Genomic DNA, 16,511 nt, shown 5'->3' with positions numbered 1-16,511 from the left:
ATGCATAATACACCAGTTTTGCAAGTCCTCCAGTATAACTTACATAATATACAGTAATACAGTACATACAACTAGACTGCAATATTGCTGATTGACCAAAAGTGAAAAATTGCAGAATTGTGACAGGATGCAATATCGACAAATGTATCTGTTGTTTTCAGTACAGTTGCTAGCCATGTTAGCTTTAATTCCTTGCTCGTAATTATGACACTATGTAAATTAGCCGCAATGTTTGCCTTAGCAACCTGTAGCCTCAGGGTCCCAGGCCATCTTAATCTGGCCCTGATTAGGGCTGGACTGGGGGAGAAATAGGGCCCGGGCACTTTTGGCTCAAAGGGGTGCCTCATAATTAGTGGCGCAGAAGTGACTTACCGGTGGGCCCCGCACCCTCATGGGCCCCTATTTTCAGGTTTTTAAGAAGAAAAAAAAATAGCATTTCTGAATATAGGGGCCCACGAGGGTGCAGGGAAATGCCCGCTATGCCAGATGGCCAGTCCAGCCCTGACAACATGGAAATGAAAGGAAATCCCCTTTCACACTCACAAGGCTGTAGGTGTTGACAGAAACCACAGCCACACGCCTCTTTCTCTCTATCCCTCTCTGTCTCTCTCTTTCTCACACACACACACACACACAGGAATAGTCTAATGTCTTCAGCAAAAAAAGGCAATAGAAACAATTGGCAATGCCATTTTATTAGATACATTATTTTCAAAGTACAGGAGTTTGGCAAGTTCTGAAGTTCTGAAGTTAAAAGAGCAAATATAATGATGTATGTATATAATAATATTAAAAAAGAAACTCAACCCAGAAGCACACCCATGGTCATTGGTGTCTTCGCACTGAAAGTCTCACCAATGACAAAAAAAAAGTTCACCACACCCACCCAATATAGAAAAAAATAGAACAACAACATTTGAAAATGACACCAACATTAGGCTACTGACAGGTACATATCCACTCTCTATTTTTAGAATTCTTGCACACCTCCTTTTGCAAAGTACGTAGGATTGGAACCACTAGATTGCTTGAAGAAGGTCATTAGACCGAAACATAAAAACAAGTGTGAAGAGTGTGGGGGAGCTTTTTTGTCTCTACATATCCACCCTTCTTGTCCACTCTTCCCTCCTCTTCATGAACACAGTATGATACTGTGCGTAGGTTGAACCTCAATGATCTAGTCTAGAACCAAGAACCTGTAGGTGGTGGAGGAAAATGTATAGTTGCCACATTTAGGGAAAATGTAATACCTGTTAATATATATATTTAAAAAAAATAGTAAACATACTGTACACTGTAAAAAAATATAAGTTCCCCTAAAACCTTCATGCAGCCACAGATAGCGTTTTCAGGCCGACTAGAACGGAGCCGGTGCCCGCACCAGTTAAGTTCGGTACTAAAGTGCTCATCTGCGTGCTCATGTGCTTTTTCAGCACGTGACTGTGTTACCCGGATGAACCTGCTGACGGACATGTTGTCCTCACGGTTTGCGGAGAAAAAACAAGTATTTTGCGGTTCGTATTGCGAACCAACTTTCCGGTTCGCAAACGCTAAAATCTTTGGTGTGAACACGACGGCCGGTTTGCGAGTAGGCGCGGGAACGGGCACCGCCACGGTTCTCAGTCGGCCTGAATGCACTAAGAATGGGAAACCCTAACAGTTTTGTATGGAATGAACACAGGATGATACTGTGCGTAGGTTGAAACTCAACGATCTAGTCTAGAATCAAGAACCTGTAGGTGTTTGAGAAAAATGCAGAGTTGCCTCATTTAGATTCTATTTACTCTCAATGGGAAAAATCTCTAAAGGTTCTCTGATGAACCTTTGGATTCTTCTCATAAAGTTAAGGTTAGTAAACAGTGCAAATGGAGCCTGATTCTTTGATGAGCTTCGGCATTTTTACACTAACCCCGAACAGTGAAATATAAACTCTTTCAGTTTTTTTTAAAAACATGTACGGTATGTCATAGTCTGGGAAATCTTAGCCTTACCATCTATGGCAGTGAATGGATCTTCTGGAGTGGTGATGCTTCCATCATCATCATCATTATTCCATGGGCTCCCATCCGTCGCCGTGCTCTTGCTAGTCTTTTGATGATCAGCAGGGCCTAAAGGATCATCCTCTTCTTCTTCTTCAGTCTTCATCTTCTCCGCTCCTCGCTTGCTCGTTACTGCGGTTGCTCCTTTACCTCCGCCTGGCTGCCCCCCCGCCTCTGGGTTCTTCCCCGGGGGTTTGAGGTGGGGGTTGATGCAGACCCCGTTCTTGTACACCCGGATGGAGGACCCCGGGTGGGAGTCGTCTTGCGCGTAGCTGATGAGTGCAGAGTGCAGAGGGTTCCTCATGCACTTGGCCTTCACCACCAGGAAGAGGGGAGAGCAGGACCGCAGGGCCGGGATGGCGCCCGGATACTTGTACCAGGGCACTGTGTTCTGCCCGGAGACAACCTTCGCGGCCTTATCGATCGCGACCTTGAATGAATGAATGAATGAATGAATGAATGAATTATTTAATTAATTAACCCATTGATGCCTGATGACTCGTATGTTGTTTGACCTTGGGTGCCTGGAGCGACATATACGTTACATTCAGGCTCATGAGATTTTAGCTTATTTAATAAAAAATGTGGGTACAGGTATGCTACAGCTGAATGAACACATTCTAATGCACAATGAGGGTCTTAGGGTCTAAATGCAACTAATTTCATGTTTTATGTGCATTAGAGGCTGAGATATAGGTTTTTATAGGCTGAGGAGAACTTTTCCAACAAGGGCTTAGGCATTCAGCAGGCATTTTTTACAGGTGCTTTAGGCATCAATGGGTTAATGATTTATTTCTCTTCACACCATCATTTTGCCTTCAATTACATGTCATGAAAAAGTATAACAGTATGGAGAAAAAGGTCCCCAAGTGAAGGTAGCCTCTAAGTGCGGATGGGGTCATCGATGGGCCTACGTATTCACTATTTGCTGAAAACACTCAACTACATCTTAACAACATTGCTATGACATTACCGGCAGCCTTACGTAACTGATATTAAGACATAGCCATTACAATTTTGGTGACAGTAAGGTTATAACATAGGCTCTGCATAAAGGGGTTAAATATAAGCAAAAGGGTAATTCATCGCGCTTCTGCTTTATCATCTGGTGCATCGACGGGGGAGAGGCAGGAAATCTTCACTTGAGAGACAACACCGGAGCAGCACAGATAAAATTCTTTTTGTTTTTTTATTATGAATAAATAAATTATCCGGTGTTGTCTCTCAAGGGTTAAGTATAAGCTTGTAAGTACCTTGACGTCGGCCATCTTGGTGAAGTCTTCGCAGTTGAGGCACTCCTCCATGTTGGCCAGGTACGGCTCCGGATGCTGCAGCGAGGTGAAGCTGAACACCACCACGGTGTTCAGCTTCGGGTCGTACAGCACCCTGTCGAGCTCCGGACCCGGTGGCACGAGCGAGGTGCTGCCCAGCAGGCCCAGGTAAGACTGGACGATGGTGATCTCCGTCTCCTTCTCGTCCAGCCAGTCCCTCATCTTGACCTTGCAGAAGGTCGACTCCTCGTGGAACCGCAGGATGTCGTTCAGGGCCGTCTCGGGCACCGTCCCACCCCTGATCTCTGGAAGCACCCCCTTCAACCTGAATGAATGCACAGGACCAAAATATAATGTTAATGTGTTAATTCCGGATCAATTTCTTGCAGTTTTAATACTGGGTTAGCAGGGCAGACAGACAGACGTTTCGGCCTAAGCCTTCTTCAGCGTCTTTACAGATGTAGGCAGGGTGGTTTTTAAAAAGACCAGTCATGACGTCAGCTAATTGCCACGTAAGCCGTGGGAAAAATAAAATATATACATGTGAATCATAAAGAAAAAAACAAGAATAGACACACCACACCATGCGTGACAGAAAATAAAATAAAAGATAATCATAATAATAGCATTTCCATACAAGTGTCATTGATTGACAATTGATCATGAATTGCTTTATTTGAGTCGGTTGTAATATAATGACACTTGTATGGAAATGCTATTATTATGATTATCTTTTATTTTATTTTCTGTCACGCATGGTGTGGTGTGTCTATTCTTGTTTTTTTCTTTATGATTCACATGTATATATTTTATTTTTCCCACGGCTTACGTGGCAATTAGCTGACGTCATGACTGGTCTTTTTAAAAACCACCCTGCCTACATCCTCTGTAAAGACGCTGAAGAAGGCTTAGGCCGAAACGTCTGTCTGTCTGCCATGCTAACCCAGTATTAAAACTGCAAGAAATTGATCCGGGAGTGCGGCTTTTTTACTATACATGAACTTTGCTGTTTGCTCGCACCCAAAGACCTTGTAAGAAACTTTTCGGAGTTGAGCGCACTTTCTCTACTAAAAATGTGTTAATTCAACACATAGACAATTTATTTAACATCTTCTATGTATCATCTGCTCTTTACAGGGGCACTGTGTAATATTTTTTGCTGTTTCTTTCCAGAATTCATGCTTCCCATTCATTAACGTAACTTTTTTAATGACTACTTACCATCACCATCAAATTCTATGTATGTAATATGACTGCGAAAAGTACACTTTTCATACATGAGGGGCGTCTATATTTATAGGCCAGCAATGGTAAATAATCTTTAAAAGGGTCCTGGTTCTGGTTCGTGATCCGGATCACCACCAGAATTTAATCACTTGACAGAGTTTCATCCAAATCCATTCATAACTTTTTGAGTTATCCTGCTCACTCAATCTTTTTAAAAGTCCTGGTTCCGGTTCGTGATCCGGATCACCACCAGAATTTAATCACTTGTGCCTTGGGTCATTACCAACAACTCCACAGTTTCAGTCAAATCCGTTGATTAGTTTTTGAGTTATCCTGCTGACAGACAAACAGACAGAACGGGAAACCTATGTATAGCAAACAGTTAGAAACTAGTTGCCTGGTTAACACCAGACCTAATCACAAGTGTGTCTTTCAGATCGAAACGATTGTGTAGAACTAAAGGCAGTATGGGAGTTCCCAGGCTAAGAAACTAGAGCGCCCACCTCCTCTTCAGGAAGACGGTGTACTCCGTCCGTTTGCTCTGAAAGGTCTCCAGCTTGTCCCTGAGCACCGTCAGGTTCATGCCCTTGCTGAGCTTGATCAGGTCGTGGGCTCTCATCTTGGCGTCGTGGAGGTGTTCGATGACGGACTCGAGGATGGCCACGGCTGATGAGTTGATGTCTCGCACCAGCTTGGAGGCCTTGGACTCAAGGTTGACCAGCGGGTACAGCCAGACCTTCATGACATTGCATTACATTACGTTGCATTACATTACATTGCATAACAGCCAGACCTTCAAAGCATCACATTACATTACATTACATCGCATAATGCCGTGTCCAGACCAAGAGCGAACTACGCTGCCTGGTAGCGTGGGTAGCAGAAGAAGTTTCGCCTTGAATTCGCTGTGTTCGCTCGAGACGCAGCATTGACATGTTTGATTCGCTTTGGTAGCGCAGGTCGTGTGCCCTCCATAGAGAAATAATGACTTCCGTCGCTTCGTTCGCTCTGTTTGCTCCTGGTCTGTACACGGCATAACAGCCAGACCTTCATAGCATTTCATGACATTACATTGCATTAGACCTTCATGACATTACATGGCATTGCATCAGGGCTCTAAATTAACACCAGCTAACCGGCCAAATGCTATTGAAATTTCAGTTTGGCTGGTAAAAAAATACCTACTTACGGTACTAGCCACTTTGACTCATTAGCGAGTGTGTGTTTAGCTTGTAAGATTAACGGTAAGTAACTACTAGTCAGGATTTAAAACATTTCAGACGACAACTGACAGCTACGCTCACACTACTCTGACAGTCCGTTCTCCTCCTCTGCCCTTGTCGCAATTTCGTTCCACAACACTCCAGTTATTGAAACTCTTCGGTCAGCTCCTCGCAGCTTAAAAATGCAGCCTGTTAGAGCAAGGTGTGTCGGTTTCGGTGAATGCTAATAGTAACAGTAGGCCTAATAGTGACGTTAAAAGTGGTGGAGCGAAAGCGACAGGAGCAGGGGAGAGTTGGCTGTCAAAATAGTGTGAGCGCACAAGAGCTCTGAAATGCTTTTCTCTCCTGGCGCGCGCAACAGCAGCATGGAGCGGCTGCTGCTTCGGAAAGCTGACGGTGGGGTGGGGTCATGACGGGAGTGTTTATGGGTAATGTAGGAAATCTCGCCGTATCGTTGTCATAGGCCTACAAGCCGCCGTTTACCGTTCACAATTTACTGTAGGCTACTCGGGCGCTACTAGCCAAATGGGCGGGTAGGCATTTTTTTCTACCGGCCAAAATTAATTTTCACCCGTGTTTGGCGTGTTGGCGTGTGTTAATTTAGAGCCCTGGTAACTAGTAAGATTAATTTAGAGCCCTGCACACCTATCCAATGTGACTTACAGTTATTATTTTTCAAGATAGGCAAGGCCATTTTATTTGTATAGCGCATTTCATGAATGCAATTCAATGTGCTGTACAGTAAAGTCAGATAAAAATTATGTAACATAAAATAACATCAAATAAAATAAAAATATAAGGCATGGCAGGTGAAAATAGAATAAAAAGTTCCCGGGCAAGGTGGGGTTTGGTGCCTTGCTCAGGGGCACTTCAGCCATGGAGGGAGGTGTAGGATGTGAGGTCAGGTGGGATTTGAACTTATTAGGCCATGGCTGCCTTCATTACATTACCATATATTTAGGACTTAGACTTGGACGCTTTTATGCAAAGTATGTGGACACGCTTGAGGACACGCTTATTTTATTGTATTTTATGTTTTTCACCTGACCAGGGACTGCAGACGGAAATTAGCTTCTAATATATAATCTGGTGCAGATCATCTCTGTAGTTTTGTAATTAATACACTTTGCACCTGACTAGTCCCTGACTAAATAAACCAAATAAACTACACTAACCTAAACCGTCCATAACACATGCAATTGTATTGCTCACAACGTTTCGGCTGTTCAGAGATTCTTCAGGTGAGTTTGGTGTGCAGACGGTGTGTGTGAGATATTCAGTTACTTTGAACCATTGGTTACATCCAACACACCCATTAGATCTGAGGTGTGCAAATGGTGAACTATCTAAAGTAACCTACAAACTAGAACATAATCAGCTAAATAGATAGTGTATAGCAGGGGTGGGCAATTATTTTGGCCCAAGGGCCATATTAGGTATAGAATATTGACTGAAGGAAGCGCTGTGGCGCAGCGCGCTAAGCCCCCCACATTTGGGCTTGCATGCCCACCCACAGATACCCCAGTTCGAGTCCGGCCGGGGTCATTTCCCGATCCTACCCTGTCTCTCTGTCCCATTCGCTTCCTCTCACCATCTTCAACTGTCCTGCAAGGTAAAGGCATAAAAGCCCCTAAAATATATATTTTAAAAAAGAAAATGGACTGAAGGGCCAGATGTCGCAGGCGACTTGACTGTGTCAATAATAAGAAATAGTGTATATCAACATAACTTGTCAGCTTTGCCATTCCTGCACATTTTCATGAAATGTATTTAGATGTAGCCAATGTACTTGCTCAATATTAAGGTGGCAAGACCCCTGTTTTAGGTAGCCTTTTTAAGACAGTTGAGTGACCGCATGAAATCTGGATTTAAAAGTTGTCTTTCTCCTGAAGGCTCTGCGGGCCACATGAGAAGGCTCTGCGGGCCACATGAAATGGCTCAGCAGGCCACATGTGGCCCCCGGGCCTGAGTTTGCTGAGTAGATATAATCTGGTTCTCACGCACATGTTTGGACGGAAATGCGCGAGGGTTCTGCACGAGAACCAGGCAAGAAAGGGAAGTGGTCAAAACAACCAACCAACCAACAATGCAGGCCATCCCACAACCTAAATTCAATTAGCCACCCATCATTCACCTACTTTTCCATATGACCATGTTTTAAAAACCCAAAAACAAAACAAATACAGCAGTATTTTATGGATAACTGTACTTAAAGGTGGTTGTGCAGGTTAGGATTTAAAAGAATTGTCACCACTTTCTTGTTTCTAGTACACATTTAATCTATTATCCATTGTATTTGATTTGGTTGGGTACCGCAAAACATAATATTATATGAAAAGAGGCAGTTATTCTTTCACCATAAATTAGTGCATGACATCAAGATTCTATAGCCTCTCTGCTGATATATACACATATATGAATATATACAGTAATATATAATCTTGTGTGTGGATGTCTTGTTTGTCTTGTGTCCTGTGTAGACCCCAGGAAGAGTAGCTGACATGCCCATCAGCTAAGGGGCATCCTAGAACACGAAATACCAAAACATCTCATTCCATGTTATCATCTCATTTCATCTCATCTCATTCCATGTTCTCATCTCATCTCATCCCATGTAAGTAAGTAAGTAAGTAAGTTTTATTTCTAAAGCACATTTAAAACAGTACAAAACTGACCAAAGTGCTGCACAGAGGCTGGTTAGAATAAAAAATAGCAAGATAAATAAAGAAAGTAAAGCATATTAGTAGCACATAGCATTTCAATGTAAAGGAAATAAAACATCTGCATACAGTGTAGAGTTGCAGCACTGGCAGCATTGACTATATAAGACACATAAAAGGAGCTTAGAAAAATTTGAGTACATAAAGTGATAAAAATGAAGGGGAAGGGGAAGTTAAAACTATAGGGGCAAGGGCTAAAAGTATACATTTGGTGCAATAAAAACAACAAAATTAAGGAAACTAAAATCTAAGAATCAAAAGCCAATGTATATAAATAGGTTTTAAGTCTAGATTTAAAAGCAGACGTCGTGGGAGCAGATCTAATATCGGGAGGTAAACTGTTCCAGAGGCGTGGAGCTGCAATTTCAAATGCACGATCCCCTTTTTGCTTCAGGCGGACCGGCCAACTTGGAGGAGACCTTTGTCCTTAGATCTGAGGGGCCTGGATGCAGAGCAATGCCGTAGCATGTCCGAAATGTAAACAGGGGCCTGGCCATGGAGTGACTTAAAAACAAGAAGGAGCATTTTAAAATCGATTCTAAAACTAACAGGGAGCCAGTGCAGAGAGGATCATCATCTCATCTCATCTCATCCCATGTTATCATCTCATCTCATCCCGTGTTATCATCTCATTCCATGTTATCATCTCTCATCTCATCCCGTGTTATCATCATACCTTCAAGGGCACTGCTTCCTCCCCCTTCTGGCCCAGCAGCGAGGGAAGGCGCTTGTACACGACCACAGCCTCTTCAAAGGACGATGGATTCTCTTTCAATTTGAAGTCGCCGTGAAACTTGCAGCTGAACCGCCTTGCCTTGAGTCTATCTTCTTCCGACATGGCCACTGATCCCTCCCCCGACAGCTTAAGCAGAGGGATTTTGTCGATCATCGCCTTGAGGTAAAAGTGGGCGATATGGCAAAAATGTCATATCACGATTTTTTTTTCATCACGATCTTCCATCCAAAAAATAAAAACAACAAAAATCTATTTTGATATGCAATTTGCAATTTGCAGTTAATAAAATGTTGTTTGATGACACTCTCATAAAGTGCACAATTAGAATACAATAATGTAAAGAATAAAAGTTAAGACAACAACACAAGTAAGTAAACATCACTTTGATACTGATAGTCAACACACTCACTGCAAGACGGTCTCTACGATTTCTTCACTTTGGCAGATTCGAGACGATCTTGTACTCGATATCACGATTCACGATTCTTTTATTATTATTATTTATATGTTTATTGAAGGTATCAGTCAAATACAATGATAAAATGATACATTTGCGTTTTTAACTTTTCCTTAACAAATTTACACACATACAGAACCTCACAGATACTAAATTAGAAGCTAAATGGATAACGATTCACGATTTAATATCATCATATCGCCCACCCCTACCTTGAGGGTTCCCTTGACTTCATTTTTTTCCAGGTAGTCGGCCGCCATTTGGTCGAACACCATGAAGGCCTCTGCTCCGTACAGCACCGCCGTGACCACGTGCGTGGCCTCGTTCCTCCCGAAGATCTCCGGATGTTTCACCTCCATGTCCGTGGCTACCAGCTCCTTGAACAGCGTCGTCTCCTTGTAACGCATCGTCACCCGGCATTGGCGCGAAGATGAAATCCTGTCGTTCAGAAAGCTGGCGGAGCCTTCGATGGAGATTAATCCCGCCAGAAAGCTGCCTTTTAGCGAGGCGCTGATGTCCAAGAGTTTTGTTTTCTTCTTCATGGAGTCGGATGCGGTGACATCGAAGGACGTGTTCTGGTGACCTCTGATTTTCATGACCTTCGTCATGTCTTCATCTGACCACAGGGTCACACCTTGGGGTGAAGGACAAATGTATCCATAATCATTACAAATGCAATGTGCTAGTGTTTTTTTTTTTAACTTTGTCCATACACAGACATACAGTGAGACAGCACGCTAACATGCCCAGCTTCGAATCCCGCCTGGGTCATTTATCAACCCCCAAACCAAAAGACAATCTTAGACGATCAAGTGTCCTGCATGACTTCATCTGACCACAGTGTTACACCTTGGGGTAAAGGTCACATGACACCATAACCATTACAAATGTAATGTTTCCGATTGTTTTCTTGTTTGTTTGTTTGTTTTTACTTTGACCATAACACAGACACGCAGACATGCTTTACATGGGTGTGCAGTAACATGCAGGAACCCAAAGTCCCCACTAGAGGGGGCTATTGTTTTTGAACAGAAAACACTCAACCACTTTCACATCCTAACCATGTCTGAACCAAATGTGCAGAGAGAGAAAAAGTGAACATGCTCTTTGAAATATTGACTATCAAGAAACTTACGCTGCATACTAAAAATCACACGCTTCTTGAAATTCATATAGAATAGAATACTGCACATGTTGGTTACAGCATGCACCTGCAGTAGACAGACACAAGGGACGCAAGCAGAGACAAGTACACAGAAAGGAAAGCAGAAATCCACACAGACATGGACACAAACAGGCAGACATGGGCACACAGACAGGCAAGTGGACGAAGACACACAGATATGGACAGAGACACACAGACAGGCAAGTGGACAGAGACACACAGATACGGACACTCACAGACAGGCAAGTGGACGAAGACACACAGATATGGACAGAGACACACAGACAGGCAAGTGGACAGAGACACACAATGGCCAAGTCTGGCTCTGGGATTCTGATGACGTCTTAATGACTTACTGCCTTGCAGTAGCCCATCTGGACTATACTGCTCTACAAAGGCAAAGTGCAGTAACTACGGCAAAATTGAAACTGAGAAAAAAATAGGTTGGATATTGGAGTTATTGCAAATTTCACATAGTAATATCTCTAAAATGGAACACATTTGGATCATAATGCTTTGTGACAAGATGAATGCGTTTTTATGAAAACAATATTCAGTCATTAAACTCAATTTTGACAAATTATGTAGTTACTGCACTTTGCCTTCGTATGGCAGTATAGGTGTCATTAGCCCCGTTTATACTGCAGGCCCTAAGCTCAGCCCCTGTACCCGTTTATACTGGCAGTCAGGGTTGCCAGATGAGGCTGATGACTTCCAGCCCAAAGAATGCTCAAAACCCCCTGGAAGCACTAAATCCCGCCCAATTCTATTGATTTCTATGGCCACAGTTTGGGTGTTTTTTTCTGCTAAATGACATATTTACCCGCAGAGTCAGACGGCCATCCTAAACAGCCCAATTGGGCAGGAAACTGCTGCCAGGGCTGGGCCAAACCACAAACTGTTGTCTAGGTAACAGGTCATCAACTGCCAGGGCCACCAGTAAGCTCCAGTGCTTACAGGTCATTTTTGAATGGGTTACCTCGGCTAACATTCTAATTAGAATTTTCAGTTTAAACCTGCAGTATAAACTAACCAGGATTTCTAGCCCTGAATTCCTTGGCTTAAGTTCCTGGGCTTAAGTTCCTGGGCCCGCAGCATAAACGGGGCGAGCGTTTTAGAGCTGTTGCCTACCTGGAATATAGGTGTCATTGCAAGCGTTGTAGAGCTGTAGCCTACCTGGAATATAGGTGTCATTGCAAGCGTTGTAGAGCATGCCAGGATGCAAGGGCCGGCCGAGGGCAGCTATCTGCCGATCAGAGTGCATGGCTACAACACAAGAGTGAGCGTTAGAGGGCAAATACATTACGTTGCATTTTCATGTAGTATGTGTAGCCTACTCAGTGGCGGAACAATTGGACATAGGGCCCCAGGGCAAGACACTTATAGGGCCCCCATCACCGATATACAGTTGAGGACGATATTATTAGCCCCCCTCCTGAAATTAGACATTTCTCTTGATTTCTCAGTAAGAATGACCATTATTAACCGTTTCTGTTATTCTGGAAACAAAAACACTGATGGAGATAATGTTCAATGAGTTGAATTTGGATTGTTCTATTGTTACGATGAGTTTAAACAAAAAAAGGGAAAAATGGCGAGGACATAATTATTAGCCCCCTGATCATTAATAGTCAATATGGCGCCATTTATGAACCAAAACTGACAACAGGCTCTGATAAGTTGCTACCTAGGTTGGCACATGCCCCACTAGGGATTTTGGCCCATTTCTTCACTGCAAAGTGTTCTAGCTGGTCCAAATCGCATGGATGCTGAGCATAGACATTAACCACAGACTCTCAGTGGGATTGAGGACTGGACTATGAGCGGGTGATTCCAATATCATGGTTTTAATGTCCTTGAAGAACCTCTGAACTAATCTAAATGTATGCTTTGGGTTACAATGTTGTTGGAAGACCCAGCAATCCAGATTCAGACCCAGACTCCCTGTGTCTGAGGCTGAATAACAGACTAAACTTGATGCCCCACCACTGTGGAAACTGCATGGCCTCATTAGACCAAAGAAGCATTAGACACCTGCCTAGATGATTGTTATTGACCTGGCCTCACCTGGAGTTTTTTCACCCACCAAGAAAGACAGTTGTTAGGGCTTGTCATCATATTGGGCTTTGGGGCCATCATCACAGAAGAACCCCTTTACTAAAGGCAGTGCATATCAGAGTGTTATTGAGCTTTGCCTGTGAACATTTGAAACTCAAAAATGAGTTTTGAACATCTCTGCTTTCATCTGATGATATTCAATTGCACTTGCTTTGATGCATGAATTCTGCTTCTGTCAGGTGAAGAAAGGGATAGGCCTTGAATCGTTATAAGATGGTTTCCACAATTAAACATGGTGGTGGATGCATCATTCTGTGGCAGCCTCAGCCACAGGAAACCTTGTTTGGGTGTACGGCACCATAAAAACTGAAAATTATGATAGAATATGGAAAGTTACCTTGCAAAAATATGCTCATAGAGGGAGCTAAGATCTTCACTGCATCTTTCAATAAGATAATAACCCAAAACTTGCATCCAAAATAGTTCAAATGTTCCTCAAGGATACTAAAACCATGGTCATGGAGTGGTTCAGACCTCAATCCTTTAGATAGTATTTGAAGAGTGCTGAAAATGAATGTCTATGCTCAGCATCCATGCGATTTGGACCAGCTTAACTATTTGCGATGAAAAAAATGGGCCAAAATCCCTGGTAGGACATGTGCCAACATAGTTAACAACTAATCAAAGTGCCTGGTGTCAATTTTTGTTCATAAATGGCACTGTATTGACTATTAATGATAAGGGGGCTAATAATTTTGTCCTTGCCATTTTTACACTTTTTTGTTTAAACTCATTGTGAAAATGGAAAAGTCCAAATTTAACTTAATGGATACTATCTCCATGGTGTCTTTGTTTCCAGAATAACACATATTTATTAATAATGATCATTCTCAATGATCAATGAAGAGATATGTCTAATTTCAGGAGGGGGGCTAATAATATCGTCCTCAACTGTAGGAGGGCCCTGGGCCCAGGGGCAAATGTGCTGCTTGTCCCCCCTATAGCTCCGCCCCTGAGCCTACTGTATACAGTATATTTATAAGTGAGCTTTTGATGGGTTTATATCTTAAGACATTGTACAATTGCCTTTTTTAACATAAAAACAAATATGGACGTGTGAAATGTGACATCTCATATCTGCGGACGCTTATTTGCTATAGACTTGATCAGCCAAACATGCCATCATGCCAATCAGAGTCTTTGCTTTATCTGCAGTTTTCTTGTTAAGATGCATCCATTTTAAGCCCTTTTTAAAAATCATCCTAAATATTCATAATCATCATTTTCATTTGAATCATTAAAATCTAAAAAGTACCCATTTGTGGGAGCTAAAACTCTGATTATATGTAAACGGTCAAAGTGTATAAAAAGTATGCATTTACAACAATATCCACATACGTGTAAACAAGGAAGATGCTGAGTTTTTTTAAATCTGTAAAGGCCTATAGTATGAAAAGTATATATTGATGAGGGTTTATATTATTATCTCAAATGATATAGGCCCACTGAATTATTCAGCAGGTTTAGACAATTCAATTCAAGACAATTTATTATGAATGTTTGGCATTGATTGGAATTAACCCTCCTGTACCCTCAGATTCTGGTTACATCTGTGATCCTTGGGGTCAATTTGACCCCAGCCACTTAAATGTCTATAAAATCAGCAGATATCAAAACTTTGGCACATGTTTCTGTCTAAGATATTTACTATTGCTCTGTTGGTGACATAAAAAGGCCTTTAAATACATTCTAGCACCCCACACATAGCCTACACACCAAAAAACCTAACCCATGACTGGGGGGGGGGGGGGTGTCACTGATTGGTCTAAAAACAGATGGATAGATATTATTACTATTTCAGTGGCTCCATATACTCCCTAAATATGAATTTCTGTTATTTATAATGTTTAAAAAGACAAAATAAATTTGTTTGTCAAGGATAGTACCTATCTATTATCATTTGGGTCAATTTAAGCCTACACGAAATAGACATATTCCCAAACATTCAGAGTTTTTAAGTTCAACATTAATTTTGTTTGAATGTGTATTTATCACTTAAGTATACTAGTTACATAAGAACATAGATACATTGCCAATCAAAACAGTTTTTGGAACATCTTAGACATATTCTGTATGATTTCTATTATGCTTGAATCAGTGTGCACATAAGGAAAGGGTTGTGTGTGCTCCTTATAGACACATCACATGCTCATGGTATTTGGGTATGAAGGGACATGCCTGGCAACTTGTAGCCAAGGTTTACTTCTATTCACTATTTATGCCGACCGGAGAACTTTTATATGGACGTCAATGTGCTTGTCCCTCACAAAAAGTTACACAGCTGTTGCAGTTCCTGGAAGGTCCTGCCTTCTCTATGTCAGGTAGCCTAACACCAGTTTATAACCACTGCTGCACACATCTATAGTTTATGTCCATTTGGAACAACACACTTTGAACAGAGGAGGAGAATTGCACCATTATCTCTCTCAACATAGCAACCGACCTTGAGATCACATACATCTAAAGAAGTAGGCTACTACTGGTGATCACCATCAGAATAGTCCATTTCATTTTTTGCATCACAATCATAAAGCTTCTCTTAACATCACTTCTAGTGGGTACAGAGTAGTATGTACAGCAATGATGACTGTATGTGACCCGTCTTATGCAGGTGTGTGTGTATTGGGAGGGTGCAAAAGTGGCTCCCAGGGCACGGGGGTTGGGGGGTGCTGTGGGGGATGGCATGATGGTGCTATAGGGTGCTATATGTGCTACAGGGTTCAGTTTGTGGATTTTGTCATAATTGAATTGCTGTAGTAGCACCACTGTCGTTTTTTTTTGTTTTTGTTTTTTTTCCGGCAAATTAGTTTTAGGCCTCCCCCACATCATTGGAATTTTTAGTTATCAGGGCCTGAAATAGAACCTTTTTTTGAGAAACATTGCTGAATAGCTTATTGTCATGTATTTCACATTATCCAAACAGATTAGAACATTTATTTGCAAAATATGGATGTCCCATTGATGTTTAAAACATTTAAAACATATCGGGGTCAAATTGAACCTAAATGTGTACAGCATTTTTTTTTTGAAATTTCACTTTTTTCACATTTAATTAATCTATTTAGGAAAAGTCATCAAATATGAAGCAAAGGAAATATGTACTTCATGCATTTTTCAGATGTTAAACATTGAATGGCGTCAAATAGACCCCAAGGATAACAGGAGGGTTAAGAATGTAAACAGAATTTTGAGAGACAAATGTAGGCCTCAAAATATGTCATTCCTTACAGGAAGCTTCGGAATTGTGTATAATTAAGACCAAGGAAATATACCCAAACAAAATGACTAAATTTAACAGGAATGTATTGTAAAAATGTGCCTTCCTTACCTTCTGAACAGTTTCTTGCAGCAAATTCAGATGATTTGTCATATGCCTCTGGTGGTGGCACACTAAGGGTTAAAAACAGCCTCTGAGCACTACTGCTGCTACTGCTGCAAACTTTCACAAGTGTGGTATTTAGGGCTGTTAAACCAACATGCTGAAGTTAAGCACTTTTTCGTCTGACATTGCAAAAGCTCTTAACTGACATTGCAGTTGGATTGCCACACTCCTAC

General features: G+C 41.9%; 1 protein-coding gene across 1 annotated transcript; it reads right to left on the bottom strand.

Moving 5' to 3' along the window:
* Positions 1–725: 725 nt before the first annotated feature.
* On the bottom strand, positions 726–16,364 carry LOC134448804 (stonustoxin subunit alpha-like). The gene is made up of 8 exons (XM_063198463.1): positions 16,285–16,364; positions 12,015–12,104; positions 9,886–10,307; positions 9,157–9,372; positions 5,041–5,273; positions 3,293–3,635; positions 1,992–2,469; positions 726–1,196 (listed from the first exon to the last, which is right to left on the bottom strand). The coding sequence occupies exons 2-8, from the start codon at positions 12,100–12,102 to the stop codon at positions 1,183–1,185; spliced, it is 1,794 nt and encodes a 597-aa protein (XP_063054533.1). The 5' UTR covers positions 12,103–12,104; positions 16,285–16,364; the 3' UTR covers positions 726–1,182.
* Positions 16,365–16,511: the final 147 nt, after the last annotated feature.

The sequence above is a fragment of the Engraulis encrasicolus genome, chromosome 5, assembly GCF_034702125.1.
Source record: "Engraulis encrasicolus isolate BLACKSEA-1 chromosome 5, IST_EnEncr_1.0, whole genome shotgun sequence".
In the NCBI taxonomy this organism is placed as follows: Eukaryota; Metazoa; Chordata; class Actinopteri; order Clupeiformes; family Engraulidae; genus Engraulis; species Engraulis encrasicolus.
Note: the sequence above shows the minus strand (reverse complement) of the source record. Positions and strands in the feature narration are given on the sequence as shown.

Excerpts from the sequence above, each read along its gene's own strand:
- LOC134448804 (XM_063198463.1), bottom strand. The coding sequence starts at position 12,102 with ATGCACTCTGATCGGCAGATAGCTGCCCTCGGCCGGCCCTTGCATCCT. Across the intron at positions 9,373-9,885 it reads AAGTCAAGGGAACCCTCAAG|GCGATGATCGACAAAATCCC; the intron begins GTAGGGGTGGGC and ends TTTTACCTCAAG. Across the intron at positions 5,274-9,156 it reads AGGAAGCAGTGCCCTTGAAG|GTCTGGCTGTACCCGCTGGT; the intron begins GTATGATGATAA and ends AATGTCATGAAG.